The sequence below is a fragment of the Panthera uncia genome, chromosome F2 (genome assembly GCF_023721935.1).
Source record: "Panthera uncia isolate 11264 chromosome F2, Puncia_PCG_1.0, whole genome shotgun sequence".
NCBI lineage: Eukaryota > Metazoa > Chordata > Mammalia > Carnivora > Felidae > Panthera > Panthera uncia.
In genome coordinates, this window is record NC_064812.1 from 59882560 (window position 1) to 59905797 (window position 23238).

General features: G+C 39.1%; 1 protein-coding gene and 1 long non-coding RNA gene across 10 annotated transcripts in view; one reads left to right on the top strand and one right to left on the bottom strand.

Annotated features, from left to right (window-relative positions):
* The window catches only part of TERF1 (telomeric repeat binding factor 1), a 34187-nt gene extending 13781 nt beyond the window's left edge, over positions 1–20406 (bottom strand). For 6 of the 8 annotated variants that reach the window (XM_049633269.1, XM_049633275.1, XM_049633274.1 and 3 more), the window contains exons 1-7: positions 20018–20406; positions 13453–13548; positions 9287–9408; positions 7552–7638; positions 4315–4464; positions 3528–3637; positions 48–110 (exon numbers count right to left, since the gene is read on the bottom strand). In XM_049633269.1, the coding sequence (XP_049489226.1) occupies positions 48–110; positions 3528–3637; positions 4315–4464; positions 7552–7638; positions 9287–9408; positions 13453–13548; positions 20018–20324 (935 nt within the window). In that variant the 5' untranslated portion in view covers positions 20325–20406. The remainder of the gene's footprint in view (positions 1–47; positions 111–3527; positions 3638–4314; positions 4465–7551; positions 7639–9286; positions 9409–13452; positions 13549–20017) is intronic. The other 2 variants (XM_049633271.1, XM_049633270.1) reach the window with 2 other exon arrangements.
* Positions 20407–20507: 101 nt separating this feature from the next.
* Positions 20508–23238, top strand: part of LOC125924618 (uncharacterized) — a 53756-nt gene continuing 51025 nt past the window's right edge. Inside the window, exons 1-2 of one of the 2 annotated variants that reach the window (XR_007458487.1) lie at positions 20508–20593; positions 22459–22535. This is a non-coding gene — a long non-coding RNA (uncharacterized LOC125924618). Of the gene's footprint in view, positions 20594–20623; positions 20698–22458; positions 22536–23238 lie in introns of those variants that run through there. The other variant, XR_007458486.1, reaches the window with a different exon arrangement.

The window sequence follows — 23238 nt, forward strand, 5'->3', positions numbered from 1 at the left end:
AATCAAAGATTTTAAAGACAGAGAAGAAAAATGTCAATTTACTTCACCTCAATAAAGATACTGTACCCTCTGAGGATTCAGTTCCAGCAGACTTTTTGTCAGTAGTAACACTTTAAAAGAAAATTTGTAAGGATATAAACAAAAGAAACGTTTCACAAGGATAATACTATATAATCAAGTCATACTTCAATTTATACAAAATATCTTTGAAAAGAAACCTTGGTAACATTAGAACATATAGATAGTCCATTACAACATGGATAATTTCTGCCCAGATATGAGACCAGATATTAAATCAAGCTTTCACAAACATACGTCAAGCAAAGTTAATGTACTCCAGCATTCATGTCACTTTCAAAAACTCTCCCATGGATCCTTATCTCCATGAATGCAAGTATAATTTCTCGCCCTCCCCACGAGTCTCCAACTGAACTTTTTAACAAATTCATCTCTTTTGCTGAAGTTAAACTTAAGCTTCCACAAAAAAAGCATGACCATTTACATACCTCTGTGTCTTAACTGGAACTGTTCTTTTCTCCTAAAATGACACTTCCTCCTCAACCAACTGTAAAAATCCTAACTATCCTTCAAGGCCCTGCTCAATGCTCACCCCTCCTTGAAGCTACCCATCTCAACTTCTTTAGCATTTAAGTCTATCTATAAATTTTGACAACAAACTAGGTACTGTTAGTGTTTCATGTCTGTACTTCTCAATGCCTTGAAATAGTTTGTAAGCTTTATCAGAGCAAAGTTGGCATCTACCATTGATAACATGAAGGCTTCATCTTTTGTCTGATTTCACAATCACACTTTTGATTCTATCCTTGTTCACTTATGTTCTGCTAACTTTTGTCCTCATATTGATAAATCTGATGTTTTACTTGCCCTGATCCTATTTGCTTCTAGAATGGTTTTGATAATTGCTTGGTTCTTGATCTTTATTTTGTCTCTAGTTTTAGTTTTGCTCCCCATGTTTACTGCATTGCAAGTTCTAATGTATGCCTCGTAATGAACTACATACCAAGGATACAAGGCTAACTAAGAACCTTTAAAGGATCCTCAATCTGGTGAGAAATACAGAAAGGTAAATAGGTATGTTACTATCCAAGATAAGTCCTTTTACAGAGATATGACTCAATGCTGTGGGAGCACAGAAGTGACAACTGATCCAGAGATCAGGTGATGTTCTGAGCTAGAACTTGAATGGCAAGTAAGGGCATGCCTTGGAGAGAACACAAAGAAGGGAATTCAAAATTAAAGCAAGAGACCAGGCATGAAAAAGCTTGTCATATTTGAGGGTCAGGACTAAGTTCTGTGTTGCTAGAAAGTACCATGTATGTGGGCAGGGAGAGGTTAATGCTTAAGGGTAAGGTTGTATGTGAAGAAAACAGAAAGTGGGGGGGATGTAAGGCTTTGCAAGCCATGGCAATAAATTCTAACTAGAAAACAGAAAGCCAAAAGAGATTATTAAGCTGGAAAGTGATTTAAACAGATTTATTTTTATGGGATGCTAACTCTAGAAATCATGTCAAGGATGGATTTGTATGGTACAAAGCTAAGTAATAACCTAGGACACAAGTGATAAACAATATATTAAAGAAGCATGGAGATGGGATTCATAACACTTGGGGAGTTAACTGGATGTATGAGGAGAGTCAGGGTACAGAGACAGATGAGAATATCAAGAGTTCTGTTTACGCACAATGATTAAACTGTGTCTTGTGTAAGAGGACATTTGAAATAAGTGGATAGTACTATATGAGAGGAAATGTATTCATCACCTGCATGAATCATGGCAAGTTTTAATTTTATTTTAAAGCAGCACTAGCCTGAGCAAGAAGGCTAGGCCACCGGAATGTATTGGGTCTCAGTATTATCACTAAACTGTGATATACTAAACAAAATAAAATAAATGAGCCAATAAAAATGAAAGACCTAGGGGGCACCTGGGTGGCTCAGTCGGTTGAGCGTCCGACTTCGGCTCAGGTCACGATCTCATGGTTTGTGGGTTTGAGCTCCACATCAGGCTCTGTGCTGACAGCTCAGAGCCTGGAGTTTGCTTCAGATTCTGTGTCTCCCTCTCTCTGCCCCTCCCTTGCTTGTGCTCACTCTCTTGGGCTCTCTAAAATAAACATTAAAAAATTAAAAAAAAAAAAAAGATCTACTTCTTAAAATGGATCTTAGAAAATCATAAGACTTTAATAGAGTTTTTAGGGAGATGAACCAGTAAGGGAGCAGATCACATTAACAGGTAGGGACAAGCAGGAACTATAAGACAACTAAGCTTAGTCCTTAGGTCTATCCAACTTGAACCCCGATCCCCATCTCTAAATAAGTAGTTAAGATGAGGAACCTGCAGCATTCGAGTGATGGCCAGCCCCCCCCCCCCCCCCCCAAAAACGAGAGACACTACATCCGTTGCAAAATACATCCATATGGAGACCACGTGACTATCTGGCCATGGGTTAAGGGTGGAAGAATAGAGGGAATGGACCATAAGTTTAACAGAAAAGAACTTTATCATGGTAGAGTGTATCTTCTTCAATAAGGTTAGCTCCTAAAGCCAAGACAAAAGGTAAAAATTACCCTTGAAAATCTCTAAAACATAATTTTGGAGACTGAACTTGTCTCTCAATACAGTAGTCCCCCTCATCTGTAGTTTCGCTTTGCACAGTTTCAGTTACCCCCGATCAATTGCATCTGGGAGCAGATGATCGTCCTCCTGAGGATCTTATCAGCCGAACACTACATCACAGTGTCTGCGTCATTCCCCTCACTTCACCTCATCACCTACGCATTTCATCAGCTCACATCGTCACTAGAAGGGGAAGTACAGTACATGAAGATGTTTTGAGACCACATTCACATAACTTCTGTTCCAGTAGATTATTGTGGTTCATGTCTCACTGTATTTAATTTATAAACTAAGCTTTATCATAGGTATGTATGTATAGACAAAAACATAGCATATTTAGGGTTTGGTACTTTCTGTAGTTTCAGGCCTCCACTGGGGGGTCTTAGAACACATTCCCATGGATAAGGGGGATTACTATGTGTAGGACTAACATAGCCTATTTCCCTCCCGCGTTGGAGCAAATCCCAATTTCTTCAGTTGAGCACCAGATGAAGTGGTTAGCTTAAGGTTAAAGATGTAGGAACAGTATCTTAAAATACTAGAATAATCCTCAGGATAGTGAGTCACATGATGAAGGCATGTGGGATCTGAGAACTAAGGGGTACAGATGATTCAAGTTTCCAACTTCAACACTGTTCCAGAGCACACGTTGCCTGAGAATGGTAAATGGTATTACTCATACCATTTAAACTGTACTGTTTCCGCTTAACACATATAACAATGTGCATAAAACATGAAGTAACTATACAGTACTTCAAATATCCAAATGTTAACAATCAGTAAAACATACCCTCTATAATAATAATTTTTGTTAAAAATGGCTCACTAGCAACACTTTCACATAAAGATATTGTATCCATGAGACAAAAAATATATTAATGAATTTACAAACCTTTTTCCTACATCCAAATTAGCTTCAGTTTCCATTTCAATACTGTTACCATCAGGTTTCTCTTGAGAAGTTGTTCTTGCTCTTTTACTTTCCACTACTTTTGCTGCTGCCTTAAAAAATGGGGTTGTGAAAGAGGAAGGAATTCATGAAGCCATTTTGAACAAAGAGCATTAAAATTAAGCCTTCTAATTCCTTGACAGTCATAACCAAAGCATCTGTTGACAGGTCAATAAAGGGACTGTGCTGTATTTTTCTCCAGGAAGTATGATATCAGTAGCAGCTGCATTAGTTACCTGCTTGGTTTTTAAGCCTTATGGAGAAGGTCTTTCCTTGTACATGTATTTCATATATAAAATGCTTGCTAGGCAATATTAAGATAAAGGGTTACTTAAAAAAAAAATAAATAAAAGTTCCAGATATTTGAAGACAAAACCCCCTTACTCATTGCTCCACTGAGGATAAAATGTTACAAAAGAAATTTTTTAAAGGCCTTTCTTCAGTCCAATTTTACTTTTTACAAAAAAATGCAAAAATTTTCTTTAACCTATTTTTCCCAACTTTTTATTTTGAAAAATTTGCCCAACTCTTGTTTTAAAAAATTTAAAAAATACTGCGAAGATCACTGATAAACTCTTGAGATTCACTAATTGTAACGTTTTGGCATTCTTCTACAAAATCACTAAATAAAATTCCAATTAGTTTTTAAGGATTTCTATTCCAAGTATTCTCCTTTATTATAACAATTTATCCTTAGCTTATTGTTCGAGTCTCTTTGAAATACGCATACCTTCATAAGAAAGGCTGATGATTTTTCACTTATTACACAACTCACATAACTCTTAATTTTCTCCATCATGTGGTTGTAGCTGAAGTGTTGAAAAATGGAGTGGAATGTATCTCTCTGAGAGATTACCATAAGCAATTTCCTTTTTAAAGGCTAAAGAAAACAGGAAAAACATATTAATACATAAATCACAAATAAGATATTACAAATTTTGTCACATATTATTTAATTTAAAAAAGTCACGTTATAAACTCAGGGATACAGATTTTAAAAAATTCTGTTTCAAATGGCCCACCAATATATTTTTTCTTACTTAAAAAAAAAAAACAAAAAAAACTACATTGTATTTCACACATATAACAAAAAGATTAAAAAATAAATTATGAACCTGAATGTCCACTGCCAAGTTTATGGAAATAAAACATCATCTGTACAACTAAAGCTCTTGTTTATTACCAAAATGATTGCACTTCCAGCTTCTCCTCTGCTCAAGGTGACCATTATCCTGAATATAGAATTTATCATATTCATGCATTCCTTTAAACTTGCACTATGTATGTATGCACCCATAAATATATGGTACTGTTTAGCATAGTGTATTTTCTGAAACTTGCTATATTTTGCTCAGCTCTGTGACACTTATTCATGTTGATAATATTTTTATAGAATTAGCTACTTTTACTGCTGCACAATATTCCACTGATCAAAAATACCATTTATTCATCCATTCTTGCAGCCTTTTGAAAGCAGTTAGAGGCTATTTTCTATTACTGTAGCACTGGTAAACATTTCTCTACATGTCTTCTTGCGCACATTACAAGTTTTTCTTAGACATCAGTTCTTTAAGGGCTGGTTGCACAATTAAAGCTAGAGAGCTTTCAAAAAATTCTACTTCTCAGGCTCTATTCCAGACCAATTGTCTTAGTGGGGCCTGTTTTTTGTTTGTTTGTTTTTAAATAAAACTTCATGGCTTTTAAAATGTGCAGTAAAAATAAAAATTTACTCCAGGGTATTTATCTAGAAGTAGAATTGCTGGAATGCATACTTACAGATTTTACTAAAATGCTCTCCTAAGTTTAAGTACTAATTTACATACACCACTGAGAGAAAGGTATGGCAGCCTTACCATTTCTCCACTCTTTGGGCCAGCTGTTGGTATTCTAAGATATTTTAATTGTTGCCAGTCTGAGGCATAGGAAATACTATTTCAATATATTACTTGGGATTGCCTTGATTACTCATGATAGTGAGATTAAGTACTTCCTCTTATGCTTCCTGGTTGTAAGGAAGGTTTCCTCTTCTGTGAAGTAGAGTGGAGTTTTCAGTAGCCTCACAGGGCTAAGGCAAAAAAGGTGGGGGCAGGAAACTCAATAAACATATCAGGCTTTCAGCTGAGATCTCTGGAGGGTTACACCCTAGGAACAGGGCCACATCAGAGAAAAACTAAGTCTAAATAAAACTACAACCTGCTCTTGACCTAGCTCAGTCCCTCAAGTGGATTAAGGCGACCACTCTTCTACTCTATACCAGCACAGGAAAAGGTGCTCAACTTCACTATTCATGAGAGACAGAGAAACTAAAACCCAACGTGACAGTACTACATATTTGCCAGCATACTAAAAGGAAAACAACAGAGAAGGTCTGTGAAGCAACTGGAACTCTTGCACACTACCGAAGGAACTGACATAACCACTTTGGAAAACTATTTGGCAGTTATCTACTAAAACTGAGTATGTGCATACCTTATAACCCACCGAATCATTCTTAAGTGTATACCCAACAGAAACACATACATTTATTCTACAAAAGACGTATAAAAGGGATGTAACAGCCAAAAACTGGAAATAACTCAAATGTTTCTCAACAGTAGAATGGGTAAGTTGCATATTCCAACAATGGAACAATGGAAATAAATGAAATATTGTTAGAAGCAACACCATGGATCAATCTTATATAAACTTGCTATATGACTGTAATATATAAAGTTTGGAAACATGTAAAACTAATCTTGGATGTTACAAGTCAGGGTAGTGGTTATCCTTGAGAAGGTAAGACAGTGACTGGAGGGGTGCTGGTGATGTTCTTTTCCTTGATATAGGGGCTCATCACACAAGCATGTTTCTTTTGTGAAAAGACACCTGTTTATACATTGATGGTATACGTATGCTACTAAAGGTATACTACTGTTCAATAAAAAGTTCACTAAAAAAATATGTAAAAAAACGGGGTGCCTGGGTGGCTCAGTCACTTAAGTGTCTAACTTCAGCTCAGGTCATGATCTCGCGGTTCATGAGTTCGAGCCCGGCATCGGGCTCTGTGCTGACAGCCTGGAGCCTGCATCGGATTCTGTATCTCCCGCTCTCTCTGCCCCTCCCCGACTCGCGCGCTCACTCTCTCTTTCTCTCTCTAAAATAAATAAACATTAAAAATTTTTTCAAAAAAAATATATAATTATCTTTTATTTCTTTAAATAAACTTAATTTATTCCAACACTGTAATACTGAAAAACAAGTTCTACTGACCTTAACATTACATTACACATACACACAAAAACTACTAATGATCACATAAGAGACTTCTAAAAAATAATTATGTTTCCTATACCTCTGCTACCCAATATGGTAGCCATCAGCCAAATGTAGCTACTGGGCCTTTGAAATGTGAGACCTGAATTTAGACATAAGTATAAAATACACATCAGATTTCAAAGACTCAGTACAAAAAGGAGAGTGTAAAATATCCCATCGATACTTTTTTATGTTGATTAAATGCTGAAAATGATGCTTTGGGATATACTGGGTAAAATGAAATATTAAAATTTGTTTCAGTCATTTCTTTTGACTTTTTTTAATGTGGCTACTAAAACACGTATGTGACTTGCATTATTTTTCCCTTGGACAGCACTGTTCTAACCTGTTTAAAAGAGAAAGCATCCCCTTCTTCCTCCAGTGTTCTTTGAATCTACCTCACTCCATACAGACAGTTCTAAAATTCTGATTGTAGGGCGCCTGGGTGGCTCAGTTGGCTAAGCGTCTGATTCTTGGTTTTGGCTCAGGTGATGGGTCTCACAGTCCGTTGGAGCCCTGTGTTGGGCTTTGCACTGAGAATGGAGCCTGCTTGGGATTCTCTCTCTCCCTCACTCTCTGCCTCTCCCTGGCTCATGCACACACACTCTCAAAATAAATAAACTTTAAAAAAAAGAAAAGAAAAGAAAATTATAGTTCTAGTTTGACCAACTACCTCATAAGAATTTGGGTCATCAAATATTCTTTCAAAGACTTCTTCTGCTTCTTTAAAATTGCCATTTTCCATACAAACAGCTATCGCCTAAAAGATAGGATGACAAATACATACCTTAGGCTGCTTTTTAAAAACGTATAATTGTGGTTTAATATTGAAATAAGTCCTGTTAAATGTAAACGACTTCACTAAAAAATGTGATAAATGATTTAAAATACCTTTTCAAAGATGAAGTAACTGTGGTTTGAAAAGGATGTAACAATTTTTCATTGGCCCCTTGTATCTCTATTAGTAAATGCCCAGCATTCTACCTCTTTCGAATTTAGGCCAATTAAAAGCAGACATTAAGGGGTGCCTGGGTGGCTCAGTTGGTTGAGCATCTGATTCTTGATTTTGGCTCAGGTCATGATCCCAGCGTTGTGGGCTCGAGCCCCATGCTGGGCTTTGCACTGAGCATGGAGCCTACTTAAGCTTCTCTCTCTTTCTCCCTCAGCCCCTCTCCCCTACTCACACACTCTAAAATAAAATAACCAAAAAAAGCAGACATAAATAAATTAGGAGCTACATTATGTACATTTAGGGCCCACCTAAATATTAATACGAGCAAAAGGGAAATGAGAGAGGAGGTGGATGGTGTTTCTGATGATTAGGATGTGTAAAATTAGTTAGGATCCTTAAAAATCTCTAATAGAAACCTAGGAAACCAGATGCTTCTGAATAATCATTTTATAAACTGGCCTTTCTGATATTTTATGGTAAGATATGGGACTACTATTACCATCTGGATAGTTTTGTAAACTTTGGCAAGCTATTTAACCTCATGTGCCTCAGTTTCCTTGTACGTAAAACAGTGTAAGGATTAGACTTCTATGTGAAAAGTGCTTAGAATAGTACGTGACGAATAGCAAGCAACATATTATATTTGCTATGAATTTATGGTAACCCGCTCAACTTTACCTTAGTATATTAATGATGGCCTGCTTCCTCTAGAATCCCCTCCAAAAACTGGGATAACATGACAAAGCTCTTCATCCCAGGCTGAAATTCTTAAAAGTAGCAGTCATATTTTTGCCTGTTCTCTTCTGGTCTTAATTCCACTTGGCAATCACCACACTAACAATAATTCATTTTTGGGAAGGTGGGCTTTCATCTGGAGTTTTTTCTCCTACCCAACCATAAAATAATTTTGTAAAACTGAGGAAAAATTTATTTAACTAGAACAATCCTTAGTATTTGCTTTGCCCGGTAGCAAAACATATTTTCCCTGCTACTGTATCTTTGAATGACTTTTTTGGCTCTCACTCTTTAATAGGTTACTCCTAAAACTCCCTCTACACAGTTAAAATTTTACATTCCCTTATTCACAAAAACCTATGAATTTCTTACCAAATATTCTGTTTTTCATATTTGTAATTTTTAATAGAAATTGAGACAGTACAAACTACTGATTTTTGAAAGTTGCTTTGTGATCTTTAAACTGATGCAGTGTATTTTCTCAAGTGGGGGCAATATATATATACATACTTAGGTAGCAAACATTAAGTCCCAACTCTCAGAGCTTGTGTCAAAGAATATAAACCAGAGGTCAAATTTCTGAAGAGAGTAAGTATATTAAATTTTACTTTGGGTTTACCGCCCAACTTCTATTAAGTAGCTCTTAATTGCTCTAGATGTTGTGTGCTTAGATTCTATAATAATAATAATAATAATAATAATAATAATGTAATACTCATACCTGAATTTTAATTAAATTCTGTATTTCTTCATGAAGTTTGTCATGTTCGTTTTCAATTGAGGCCCAAATCATCAGGGCGGATTCCAAGGGTGTAATTCGTTCATCACTTTCAAACTGTGCATCTTTTAAAACCAGAACAAAAATAAGTAATTAAGGAAGCTAAATAGAACCTTACTTTGGTCAATTTTTAATGAATTCAGTTCTTTAAATGTTTACGGAGTATATACTCTGTGCTAGGCAGTATTCCTGTACACAACAGTTTAGGCAAGTGATTTGATTCAAGTTAATTTCCTTTTCTTCCTTTGAAAAATCTGAAGGAGCATGCAATTTAAATGTCAGGAGTTTCACCGATTTCTACTTTATTTCCTGTTGTCTTCTAATTGTGTCTTCAACATTTTGATAATTTACTTAATGTTTACTTATTTTGAGAGAGAGAGAGAAAGACAGAGAATCAATCCCAAGCAGGCTCTGCATTGTCAGCACAGAGCCTGATGTGGGGCTCAATCCCACAAACTGTGAGATCATGACCTGGGCCGAAATCAAGAGTTTGACGCTTAACTGACTGAGCCACCCAGGCACCCCTCCAACATTTTAAACATAAAAATTTATTAATTTGTAGAGTAAGTCTTTTTATATTCCTGGCCCTGTGCCAGGTACTTAGGATACGACCAGGAAGAAGAAATGGTTCCTGCCCTTATGAAACCCGACTGCTAGCTATGAAGAAAGACAAACTGATGTGACTGGTACTTTATTAGAATTTTGTATTATGCCAGCGCTTCTCAGCTCTAGCTATACCTCAGAATCATCAGAGGAGCTTTAAAAAACTACAGGGATGCCTCTACAGAGTCCGACTCTTGATTTTGGCTCAGGTCATGATCTCACGGTCAGGACGTGAGATCAAGCCCCAAGTCAGGCTCCGCATTGAGCGTGGAACCTGCTTGAGATTCTCTCTCTGCCCCACCCCTGTGTGGTGTCTCTCTCTCTCAAAGTAAATATACAAAATAAAATGCAAATAACCTAGACCCATCCTTTAGAGATTGATTTAATTAGTACAAGGTAGAGCCCATGCACCTGTATTTCCCAAAAACCCTCTAGGAGGGTCTAGTGTATATGAGGAATAGAATATCAACTCTACGAAAGGATACTAGAAGAGAATCCTTCATGGAAGAGAAACAATCCAAACTGGGACACTGAGGATAAATAGGAGATAACCAAGTGAAGAGGATAAGGATGGGAAGGAGAACATTTCAGGAAGGCAGCAGCAGAACAAAAGGCAGAGGAGTACAAAAGATATTCATACTCATAGTCAACACATATTAACGTCCTATTACATGTTAGGCACTATGCTAAGTGGTTAACATGCAGTAGCTCCTTTATCCACACAATTTCTTTAAAAGGGTATACAACGTTATCAACTTTGTCTTTTATAAAGTAGGACCTGAGACTTGGAGAGGTGACACAGCTAACAAGTAGTAGAAGCAGACTCCAGAACACTTAAACACCACTTACTTTGTCTCAAAAAAGGTGTGTTTCAGGAATAACAAGATGCTTGGTAAGGCTAGAGTACATGCTGGAAAGCATGAAAGATGAAAATGCAAAGGCAGATTGCCTAATCCTTCTAATTTCACATTTTTTTTTTCTTTTAAAAACTCACTTCAGGGGTGCCTAGGCAGTTCAGTCACACCAGTGTCCGACTCTTGATTTTGGCTCGGGTCATGATCTCATGATTCGTGAGAGTGAGCCCATCAGCTGACAGTGCAGAGCTTGCTTGGAATTCTCTCTCCCTCTCTCTCAGCCCCTCCAACCCTTGTGTGAGTGCTCTCTTTCTCTCAGAATAAACACTTACAAAAATAAAAACTCACTTAAATATTTATATTTCCTATTAGGTTTCTGGACGGACATTATCTAACCCATCTCATTAATCTGCCTTCCTTCTCATAAATGTGAGATGTAGGGGAAAAATGTATCACTGTTAAATCTTAATTTCAAAAACTTTAGAGTAGACTTTCACTTTCAGGCAGAATGTGGTAGGCCAACATTCCTATTACAGCTAGAAAAAAGTGGGATAAATTGCAAAAGCATGTTGCTAAAGGCACGGGATAGTGTGGAAGCAGAGAGAACTAGATGAACTACATCTCCAGGGAGAGAATCCTTTTGAGGGGAGGTGATGAGGGGCAGCTTTTCTTCCCTGGCCTCATTTGTTTATAAGGCGAAGATTCAGTAAGTGCATTCCAGGCAGGGAGATTTTACTGGGGTAATAGCAACAAGGAAAGCTTCTGGCGGTTTCCTTGGGGCTAGCTTGGTGGACTGGATAGAAGAACTGAAAACACATGGTTGGTTTTCCCCTCAGGACATTTGCTGAGTTCTGGGGCAGTTCGGAAAGCTGGGGTAGAAAGGTAGGGAAGTCTCCCGGAGCTGTACAGAACTTAAAAAATAAAGTCCCATGAAAGAATGAAACCTGTCATAAACAAAACGTTTGCCCTTCAACACATCTGCCACATTTCAAAGCTATGTGGGGCAGAGACTAAAGCTAATATGGTAGCCACTGTCATACATAATTGTTAAACAGGTAAAATATGGCTAGTTCCAAATGGAAATGTGCTTTAAGTATAAAATACACCCAAGGTTTCAAAGACTTACTGCAAAAAGAGGGGTAAAATGTCTCATTAACATGTTTTATGTTGATTATATGTTTATGTATTTTAGAAATATTGGGTTAAATAAGATATTGCCAAAATTAAGTCCATCTATTTCTTTTCAATTATATATATAGCTCACATTTCTAATAGGCAGTGCTGCTGTTGAGCAACCACTTTAAAAAAAAAAAGGAAGAATTATATATATAGCTGAAAGTCTACCATATAAATTAAAATTTTAATTGCTGCCTCACTTGAGTCCATTATGGTGAAATACATTGATTGTTGATAATTGACATGGGCCTATCATGTCTAAGATATACCCAAAGGGGGATCCTGGTGAGTTTCAAGATTAAACCATGGCGCCACACACACATTCTGCATTTCTTTCCAGAAAGAAAGGAGAGGCTAGAGGAAGGGCCGTCCGGGAGAAAGTTAAGATCCACTGAACAACTGCTAACATGTGAAACACAGTTGGGCACTTTAGAATATTTTGTCATATTTAATTTACAAAACAACTGTTAACAACCATGTTAACTTATTGTCCGCATGGTCAGGAATTCTCTGATTGTGTCCACATCCAGATGCTTTTCTTCTTTAGCTACAGGCCCAGACTACCTATAGTTCTGTCTCCCTATATCTACTCTGCTTCTAGTCCTAGTCACTTATGGTCATGGCATTAATTGCAGCCCTAGTCTTACCCCCAACACGCAGCATACTGTATGAGCCAGAGCTGGACAGTGAACGTCACGAGAGTGGTACTAATGCACTGGGATTTTTCCATACTACAACAGGATTATAAGTAAACAGTTTCATGTTAAGTACTGCCTACCACTTAGCACTGTTGGGAAAGCATTTGTGTAAATTGTAAACACCAATATAAATATGTAATTATTTGTAGCAAAAGGTCCTTTAAGTGACCATGTTGTAAATATCACCCATTACTAATAAACTGAAGCAGGCTTGCCCATTACAATCTAAAATTACCTGTAGAGATAAAGGAGAGAGCTTTTATAGCTATAAATCATATTCACCTATCTAAATAAGTACTGAAATCAAGTTAAAATAAAAGGTTTCAATTATCATAGTTGTGAGTAAAAAACAGAATGTGTATGGAAGAGTCACCACAAAGTTACCATAGTCAAATTTAAAGTAAATCACCAAGAGAGTCCATGAAGCGTGGCTCCCCATGTGTCAGAATCACTTGGGAACTTATCAGAAATAAAAACTCCAGGGCCCCTCCCATCCATCCTATTGCATCAGGAATTCATGGTAGGGAAGGGGACTCAGCATTCTGTTTTTTAACAAGTGTTCTAATAATTCTGAAGCAAGCTAAGTTTGACAACCAGCGCTCTAAGGAGATGAGAACTATATTTCTTTTCCTTTAAAAATGCTTGTATAGATGTACATGCCAAATACATAGTGCAAACTCTCAAAAACAACTAACAGCTTCCATGTGTTTCCTCTCATTGTTTTACCTTTAGACATAGATTAAAACATTTCAAAAATAAGATAAAAACACATATTTACCAAGGGTTTTTCCTGCTGCAACTCTTGTCAAAAACTGACATATGAATATAGTTCTCAACTGATAAGCGGTTAGACTGGACAGCCCATGAATAATAGCTGAAAAAGAAAAGATGTGAATTTTATTAAAATATTAAAAAAAAAAGCCAAACTTGACCCAGCAGTGCCTCTGTGTGGTTGGTTGAGTAATAGGTTATAAACATGCAAAAATCATAAACCGAGAGCTATATGCTTTTATTTATAGGCAATTTTTTTTAAAAATGAGAAAAACAGCAATGAGCACTTTTCTTGTAAAATAAAAACAGATTTTCACATGCAGAATAATAAATACTTAAAAGTACTTTCACAGGTAGCATTCTATACTAATAAAAAGGGAGATTTAGACTCAAACTGTAAAATGTGTCTAATCATTAGCTGGAAGTTTATTTTATACCTTAAAACTCCTACCTAATATTATAGGAAATATTTTATATTATTTTGGTCAAGGTTTCAGTTAAGGGAGTCTGTTAAACTTACAGAGATTTAAAAAACCTATTTATTGGGGCAAGCTGGCAGCGAGGAGACGGCCCTAGGTGTGGCCACCTGCTGCACCCGAGGCCCCGTGGCCTTTCCAGAAAGCCTTGTGGGTCCAAAGAAGTGAGCGCACAGCCTGGTCCAACAAGAGCGTGTTGGCTTTCTCGCCATGGCCATGGGAACGTCCTGATAAAGCCTCTGCCGGGGCAGCTGGCAGCTCTGGCACTCCGCAGCCCTGACCTTGGAGCTCCTGGAGGGCTGCAATGTGAGTGCTCCACTGAGGCACGAGGCCAGTCAAGCTGGTCCCCCTGTCCCGAAAGGTGCGCAGCCCAGCACCCCAGGCTTACAGGCGCGGGGAGCCCCCTCTGCTGGCGGTTCTGCGCTCTCACCTCAACGCTCTGCAAGCAGTGGCCCCTGTGCATGCAGAGATGGCAGGGAGCACCTCAGGCTTGCCCTGCCGGCTGGTGGAGGACCCTGCGATGGCGGGAGAATGTGCTCTGTGTGCGAATTCCAGACTAAAACCACCTGAGTGTGCTTCCACAGGGTATGTGGAGAAAATCACATGCAGCTCATTTAAGAGGAATGTTCCAAAGCTGTCGCTCAGCTCCAGTAGAACAATATTTATTCCAGAAATTCGAAGGGGCCGTCAGAGACGTGCCCTTGGTGTTCGCTGTGTTCGTCAGTGACAGCTGGGCAGAAAAGCTCTGGAAACAAATCAAGTCCACATTGCTACCTTTTACTCTTTGATAGATGTTTTAGGGATCGTGTCTCAGACACAGACCATAGTATAAACGAACTTGTGGCGCTCCTTCTTGGGAACTTGTGGTGGCAATCCCCTCTTGGTCTCCAGTCTAGATCATTACCGGAGCAAAATAAAGAGCAGAATACTTCCTTTATTGTAATTTGGTTTGGGACAAGAAGTCATAGGGGCAGACACGGAAAGGGGGCAGCAACTTTAGGCCTTAGTTTACCAACTACCTATCTTCCCTTTCTTCTGCTACTTATTTAAAACTTTCAGGGTACAATTTCAGCAAAAAAGTTTATTTCTCAGCCAAAACCTGTTTCTCCTCAACCCTAACCCCAAAGAAGAAATAAAACTGCAGATGTATAAAAAAAATGTATTAATGTTAGTCTTCCAAATATTTGAATGCCCACGCAGATGTTATGCTAGGCATTGAGTATGATGCTGGAGTAAACCATAATCCTGGATCTCAGTGAATTTATTACTATGTAGCAATGAAAGACAAATGATTGAACAATTTAAGTAAAAACGTGGAGAAAACTGAAAAAGACAAGTACAGAATGCTATGGATGCATATAACAAAGAAAGCTTAGAATGTGTTTTAGTAGCTAGTTGGAGGAAGGAGATAGGAAAGCTTTTCTGAGGAAATTATGTTTAAAGTAAGACCTGAAGGTTCCACAGTTACACTTCACCCAGGGCTTGGTTGGTGTATATAAAGATTAAATCAACTAGCAAAACCAAAAAGTGGTCTTGCAGCTACTAAGCAGATAAAAGACAAATACGTTGACTTGTATTTATTTCCTCAATTCTAAAATAGCATAATCTTAAGCTATACCAGAGATTATCTGGACCAAAACCAGCTACAATTTAATTAAACAAGATTCAGAGAGAGCACAAAATTAACATAAAACTTAAACAGTTCAATACTTACTTAACAGCTACTGCTAGCCAATGTTAAAGACAGAAACCAAAAGTTACGCAAGTGATTCATTAAAATTTTAATGCCACAAAGATTAAGTATGGTATAGGAGCAAAACAAAAGAATCTACTCTATGCTAGGGAAGAAAGTCAGACCTCTATCTCACCTCCCTCCATATTCAATTTAGTCCATATGCAGTACCTACAAATACCACTGCCTTTCTGTTCTTTGTACCTGCTAGCCAAAAAACAAAATAAAAACAATGAAAACCTCCCCTGGTTGAACCTGGCTACTTGCTTTCTCCTCACCTGTAACCAAACACTGCTGACAGAAACACGTTAGGGAGATCTACTGACTGGCTGCAATAGCCACTGTATTTAAGCACTTCTAACACCAGGCACTACTCTAAGCACTCTATACCAGTGGTCTTCAAATGGGGGTGATTTTGTCCCTTAGGGGACATTCAGCAGTGTCTAGAGACAATTCTGAAAGTCACGACTAGAAGGGGAATGCTGCTAGCATCTAGTAGTTGAGGTCTGGGACGCTGCTAAACGTCCTACAAAGCACAGGAGAACCCTAACCTTCACCCCCCTCCACTCTCGTGTGTATGCAGAACAAAGAATCATGTGGTGCAAACACACAGTGTCAACAGTATTGAGGCCGTCGAGAAACCTTGCTTTATATCGATCAGTTCATGTGTTTCTCTCAACAACTTTCTTAAGTAGATACTATTATCAGCACTTTACAGACGAGGAAACTGAGGGCGCCTGGGTGGCTCAGTCGGTTAAGTGTCTGACTCTTGATTTTGGCTCAGGTCATGATCTCATGGTTCCTGAGTTCGAGTCCGCATCAGACTCTGTGTTGACAAACAGGAGAATCCCTCCTTGGGCTCTCTCATTGTCTCTCTGCCCCCCACCCCAAATAAAAAGATGAGAAAACTGACCTACCAAGAGGTAAGTAACTTGCTTCAGGTCTAACAGCTATAAAGTAGCAGAGCCAGGAATCAAACTCAGACAATTTATTCTGGAGCCCATGCTCTTTTTTTCTTTCTTTCTTAAGTTTATTTATTTATTTTGAGATAGAGAGTGAGCAGGGGAGGGGCAGAGAGAGGAAGAGAGAGAATCCCAAGCAGGCTCTGCTGTCAGCGTCAGCCAGAGACCGGACTATATCCCATGACCTGACCCGAGATCCTCACCTGAGCAGAAAAAAATCAAGAGTCGGATGCTTAATGGACTGTGCCACGCAGGTGTCCCCCCAGAGCCCATGCTCTTAATCATTATCTTAAACTGCTTCCTAGTCTGGAAACGGCCTAAGTTAAGTGAGGTGTGAGAATAATTGTGAGTCAGAATGAAAGAGCTAAGAATTTTCTAGAAAGCATCAAGAGTTGTGTGTTTTTGAAAAGTTTTGAAAAGTAAATGAAATTCTATAAAAGATAAAAGGAAGTCCTTTCAGTCAAAATGGAAATACAGAGACAACACTATGTTCACAATTTATAGGTCACTGACTAGCAGTGCAACTTTAAAAAATAGTTTACTCTCTCTGGCTTTCTGTGCCCTGATCCTAAAAATAATAGAGGTGGCCTAGATTATTCCTTGGGTCTTGACCTAGAACCTCAAAGTCTAGGAAGTCTTTAATTTTTAGAAAGGTTTTCAATTTATAGAATTATTGTGAAGACAGAAGTCCTATATACCCTCCCCCCACTTTCCCCTATTAATAACATCTTGTATATGTATGGTACAGGTTACATTAATAAATCAATATTAATACATCATTAACTAAAGTCCATGGTCTTTTCTGACTACCTCAATTTTTACTTATGTCCTTTTTTTTCTGCTGATTCACCCAGGACACATTACATTTAGTCATCATCACAGTTTCTCAGATTTTCCTTGGTTTTGATTACCTTGGCAGTTTTGAGATATTTTGTAGTGGGCTTTGTCTGATGTTTTTCTCACAATTTGATTGGAGTTAAGAAGTTTTGGGAGGAAGATCAAAGAGGTAAAGTTCCATATTCAATACATCATATAAAGTATATATAATGCCAAACTGTCACCGTTCCTGTTGACCTTGATGACCTAGGTGTGAATTAATCTTTGTTAGGCTTCTCTACTGTAAAGTTATCCTTCCCCCAATGCCATACTGTACTTCTCAGAATAAAGTCACTCTGCACAGCCCACACTTAAGGAGTGGGGTGTTAGGTTTCACCTCCTTGACGACATAGTAGCTTCATAAATTACTTGGAATTCTTCTGCAGGAGATTTTTTTCTTATCTCATCTCCTTATTTATTCCATCATTTATTTACATCAGTATGGGCTCACAGATAATTATTTTACCTTCGGGTTAGAATTCAAACTATTTTCTTGCCCGAGTTGCTCTGGCCATTGGGAGCTCTTACAGCTGGCTCCTGTTCCCTTTGTACCCCCAAAAGTTCTTTTTGTCTGGGGGTTTGCTGTTAGCACTTCCTTACTTTCTGGCACAAGATGCTCCAGGTTCATCTGTCCTATCTCCTGTCCCAGGGTCAGATTCAGGCCATTTCTCCAAAGAGCGCTGGTTCCCTTTATTAAGGAATGGTATTAGAAACCAAGCCTCCAGTGCTAGGTTACTACGTAGGGTTACATTGCTTCTGTGCCCTTTCGTCTAACAGAATAAGTAAATGAATATATATAACTAACCTGTGTCTAGACATGTATAGAAATATGCATAAACATTTCTATATGTAATCATTGTTAAAAGAAAACCACAGGCCCAAAATGGTGTCACTCTGGCTAAGTCCCCAAACTGGGCTTACCACCAAATCTGGCTGCACTTTCAACCTTCCACAAATAGTCTAAACCGGTTGGTAGGAATTTTGTGACTGGAGCCAAAAAGTCTGCCAAATGGGCCTTCTCCATCCCCCAAAGAAAGATGAGGTAATCTGCGTAAGACGCCTGCTGTTCCTCCTAAAGGGAATGGACCTAGACTGGAATAATCCTTTTCTTTTGCTTATAACTTTCTTGCCCTGCCCTCCTTCCTATAAAAATCTTCCATTTTGTACAACTTCTCCAACCTCCTCCCTGCTTGGCTGGGTGGGATGCTGCCCAATTCATGAAATTGTTTAATAAAGCCAATTAATCCGCAAATTTACCCAATGAATGATGTTTCTTAACGCCATTTATGCCTGTATTGAGCCAAACAGGAGCTGATACTAATGTTTCCAACTCAAATTCATTAATACACAGATAATCCTACCTTTCTCCCCAAAGTGGACTTTTTAAATAATTTTAAGTATAACGAACTGGCTTCATTTCAGGATTTAACTTTCTAATTAATGGTAATTTACCATGGCTCTAGTGCCATCTGACACAGTCAGTATATGGAAAGGTTCTTGGAGCGGAAGATAAGGCACAGGTGTGGAACATTCCTTTTAACCTACCAACACTTTAGACTGCTTGACTAGTCCACTCCTCTATAAACTAAGATTACCTGCCTAATTTACGGGATGACCATGAAGATGAAATGTGTCGATACTGTTTTCTGAAGTGTTTAATTTTATATTAAATACCAGCGTATCTTTCTGTTCTCATTGAAAAAGCCAGTCTTCTCTGAATCTGTTTTTGTCCATCGCTTACAGACTGTGTTGTGCAGGCAGTAAATTTCATTGACAGTTACTTTCATTCTGCAGGCAACCAAGCCAAATGAGATTTAAAAAGCTCACAAATAGGGGCACCTGGGTGGCTCGGTCGGTTAAGCGTCCGACTTCGGCTCAGGTCATGATCTCACGGTCCGTGAGCTCGAGCCCCGCGTCGGGCTCTGTGCTGACAGCTCAGAGCCTGGAGCCTGTTTCAGATTGTGTGTCTCCCTCTCTCTCTGCCCCTCCCCTGTTCATGCTCTGTCTCTCTCTGTCTCAAAAATAAATAAACGTTAAAAAAAAAAAATTAAAAAAAATAAAAAGCTCACAAATTAATAGAAAACACTGATGCCTGGGTCACTTGGAGGCCACTGTGACCGCTTAATAAATGCCATCACAGGAATACCTGAGTCGATAAAAACAACAAATACAAGCGCCAAAGGAGAAAAAGGACTTGAGACGCTGGGCAATTTTATACATTTTAACTCGTTTGATCCTGCATCAATTCTAAATGGCGGTCTAATTCTAATTCTCTCTTTACTGAAGAGAAAAACAGAATCTGAGAAAAACTGAGAAGCTGCAAACAGGCGGGTGCGGGATTCGAACCAACTTCAACTCAGAGCCTCGGGTCTTGCGCCGCAGCAGCCCGGGTCCCCCGACCCCCCCCCCCCCAAGGGGTACTGCGCTGCAAACTGGGCTTTGACAGCTCGCAGAGGTTCCCGCCCCGCTCCGCGTCGTCGCCCCGGGCCTCAGCGCAGCCCCGAACCAGGCGCGCCCAGCACTCACCCTCTGCGCTGTCGCGGGTCCGGTGGAAGTCCTCAGAGCGGCCGTCGCGGAAGGCCCGGCAAAGAGAGAGGCAGAGGAAATCGAGCATCCAGCCAGCAGCGACCGCCTCGGCCTCGGCCACTAGGCCCGGGTCTTCCTCTTCCTCCGGGACCCCCACCTGCACCTGACATTCCAGCAGTTCCTGGCACTCAAACTGCTCCTGATCATCTCTCGGCGTTTCTGCCATTCGCTCTTCCGGGGGCTCCGCGTCCTCCCCATCCGCACGCCCCCGCGGGCTCGGAGCCGCCAAGACACCATTTTCCGCCATGTTAAATCACTCGCGCGAGTCCGCCCCCGCCCCAGGCGCCGAGCGACGATTGGCTAGTGCGGGAGGGCCCTGGGCGGTGCCTCGAAAGGTCTCTTCCGCCGGCGGGAAACCACCAATCACACCGCCAGGGTGGGCGAGCGACTTAAGCCTTGCATTTGATTAGCCGAGGCCTGCTCCCGCTTCAGGATGTTGAATTCCCCGCCACGCTGCTGCCGGGCTTTGTTGGTAAACTGGACTACTACGGACTGGGCGACTAGTGAGGTTAGGAGGTGAGGAGCCTGCTTTATACTCCTGATAAAATGCAACATTGACGGCAACAGCAACACGGTTAGTTAAAATAGAAAGCATTTTACCCGCAGTGTACTTCAAAAAGGTAGGTGATTAGAACTTGTCACCGTTATCCACGCCTAACGCTTTAGGCGGTAGTATTCACTTAACACAATACGTGATCACCAACCAAAACCGTTACAACGGACTTACATCCAAGCCTCTGCAACCTTAGCGTGCATCACAGTCAGCTCGGGGGCTTGTTAAAACGTAATTGCTGAGCTTCACGCCCAGAGTTTCTGTTTTGTAGGTCTGGATGGAGGTCCTTGAATTTGCAAGTATAACAAGTTCCCAGATGATGCTAGGTTGCTTGTCTGGGGACCACATTTTGAGGATCACTACTCTAGAAAGAGTATATTACTATGGAAATGAATTTAATTAGGGTCTTAAATAGATATAGAGTTCAGCTTGTACAACACTAAGTGAATGATTATTTTGAACTTTGAAATTTAGAGCATAAGAGGTGATGGGAGGGCCTCTAGTTATGTTCTGTTTCTCTATGTAGTTACTTTTGAACATGATTTATGCACGTTTCAATATTCAATATGAATAAAAAGTTTACTTTAAAACCCTTTCTCTTTATAACACATCCAACATTATCCTTTATGTGTTTTAATTTTACACACAGTTTAAATGTTGTCATTTAAAGCACAATATTGCAGCGGTTAAGAATGCCTAGGTTGGAATGTCCCCTACCAGTTATCCACTAGCTGGGTGACCTTGAAGGAATTATATCTCAATTTTCTTTTCTGTATATTGGGTATAATAATAGCTTCATCAAAGGCTTGTTGGGAAGATTAAAAGACTTGACAAATATAAAGAATTTAAAACGAAACCAGGTACATAATAAGTGCTCAATATTAGCTGGAAAAGCAGGGCATTTGTACTATCTGGAAAGAGAATCATGAGTCAGACGGGAATGCACCTTCAAGCTCTAATGGCCCTATAGAAGGTAAGTCCTGCTTGCAAACAACGGGGAACAGGATCTAAGGGAGTAAGGGTTAAGGTACATTATGAACATAGCAAACAAACACTGGGTTTCCAAACTGAAACTTTTTTTTGCCATGCAAGGCTCTCACGTGGAGCCTGCTTCTCCTTCCTTTCCTCCAAGCTTCCTCTTCTTCCCAGCTGGAGTTAAGGGTTATTCTTAGGTGTATCGCCAATTTATTCAAAGCCACAAAGTAAACATATTTTTCTATGGCATCAATTTACTGAAAGATTCAGGGAAGTGAAACATTTTTTACTATTTAAAGCAATGGTGTATAATGAAATGAGGTGAAGAATTTCATTAAGATTTAATCCTAATCAGCAACAAAATTTTAGTTTGGGGCTACATCCAGCTATATACTGCATTCTCTGTCTTCTTCCCTTGCTGGTATTTCACTGAAGAGAATTTAAGAAGCGCTGGCCTAATAGGGTGGGTCAAAAGTTATTTTAAAATTTTATCCCAACAGAAAGTCAGTAATACAGAGTTTTATTGGGTTGTGGGCCAGAAAATAGCCTGGAGGAGGAGGTCTCTCAGAAAAAAAAAAAAATTTCTTAATTTTTTAAACCTGCCCATCAACAACAACATGGATGGTAGGTTTGTTCCTCTAAATAATACTTTGACATCACTATGATCAGAAAACTCAGCTGTAATAAGTATGAAATACCTACAATAAAACTTATAATACATAAAGTCCCAAAAACATTTTAGCCATATTTAATTTAATGGTATGATAGATAATTCAAACACATGGCATTTCAGGAAAACTTACGTAATTCGTAAACATTCTGAGATGGTGCTTTTTTTCTTTTTTTCTGGCAGGAAAGTTCATAATGTATCATTTCCTTCGGGACTGCTTTCAAGGTGATGGATTCTAGTAGTCTGAGGTGAAGGAATCGGTGAGTGGGGAGAAAATCATGAGTGTGGGTAATATTAGAAGATTATGTTTCTTGCAAACTTGAGTGTATGGACTGAGATCCATAACTGCTACAATTATCTTCAGTTAAAGGGCTGTTATTAGGGGAGGGATTTGATTTGTTTTGTGATGTTCTTAAGAGCACATCATGATCTTACTTACGGACCTTGCTCTATTTACAGTGGGGTTATGTCCCAATAAAACCATCATAGGTGGGAAATACTGTAAGTCAAAAATGCATTTAATACATATAACCTACTGAACATCACAGCATAGCCTAGCCTACCTTAAATGTGTTCAGAACACTTACATTAGCCTACAGTTGGGCAAAATCATCTAATACAGAGCCTATTTTATAAGAAGGTGTTGAATATCTTATGCAATTTACCGAATACTGTACTGACAGTGGAAAACAGAACAGTTGTAAGTATGTTGGTTGTCTACCCTTGTGATCATGTGGCTGACGGGGAGCTGCAGCCTGCTGCTGCCGCCAGTATCGTGAGAGAGTAGCTTATCAAATACCGCTAGTGGGAAGAGATCAAAAGTCAAAATTCAAAGTATGGCTTCCACTGATTCACACCATCAAGAAGTTGAAAAATTGTAAGTCAAACCACTGTAAGTTGGGGATCATTGTAGGTACTTTTGAAACATCTTTTTTTTTTTTAAACTAAGTACCCGGTGTGTGA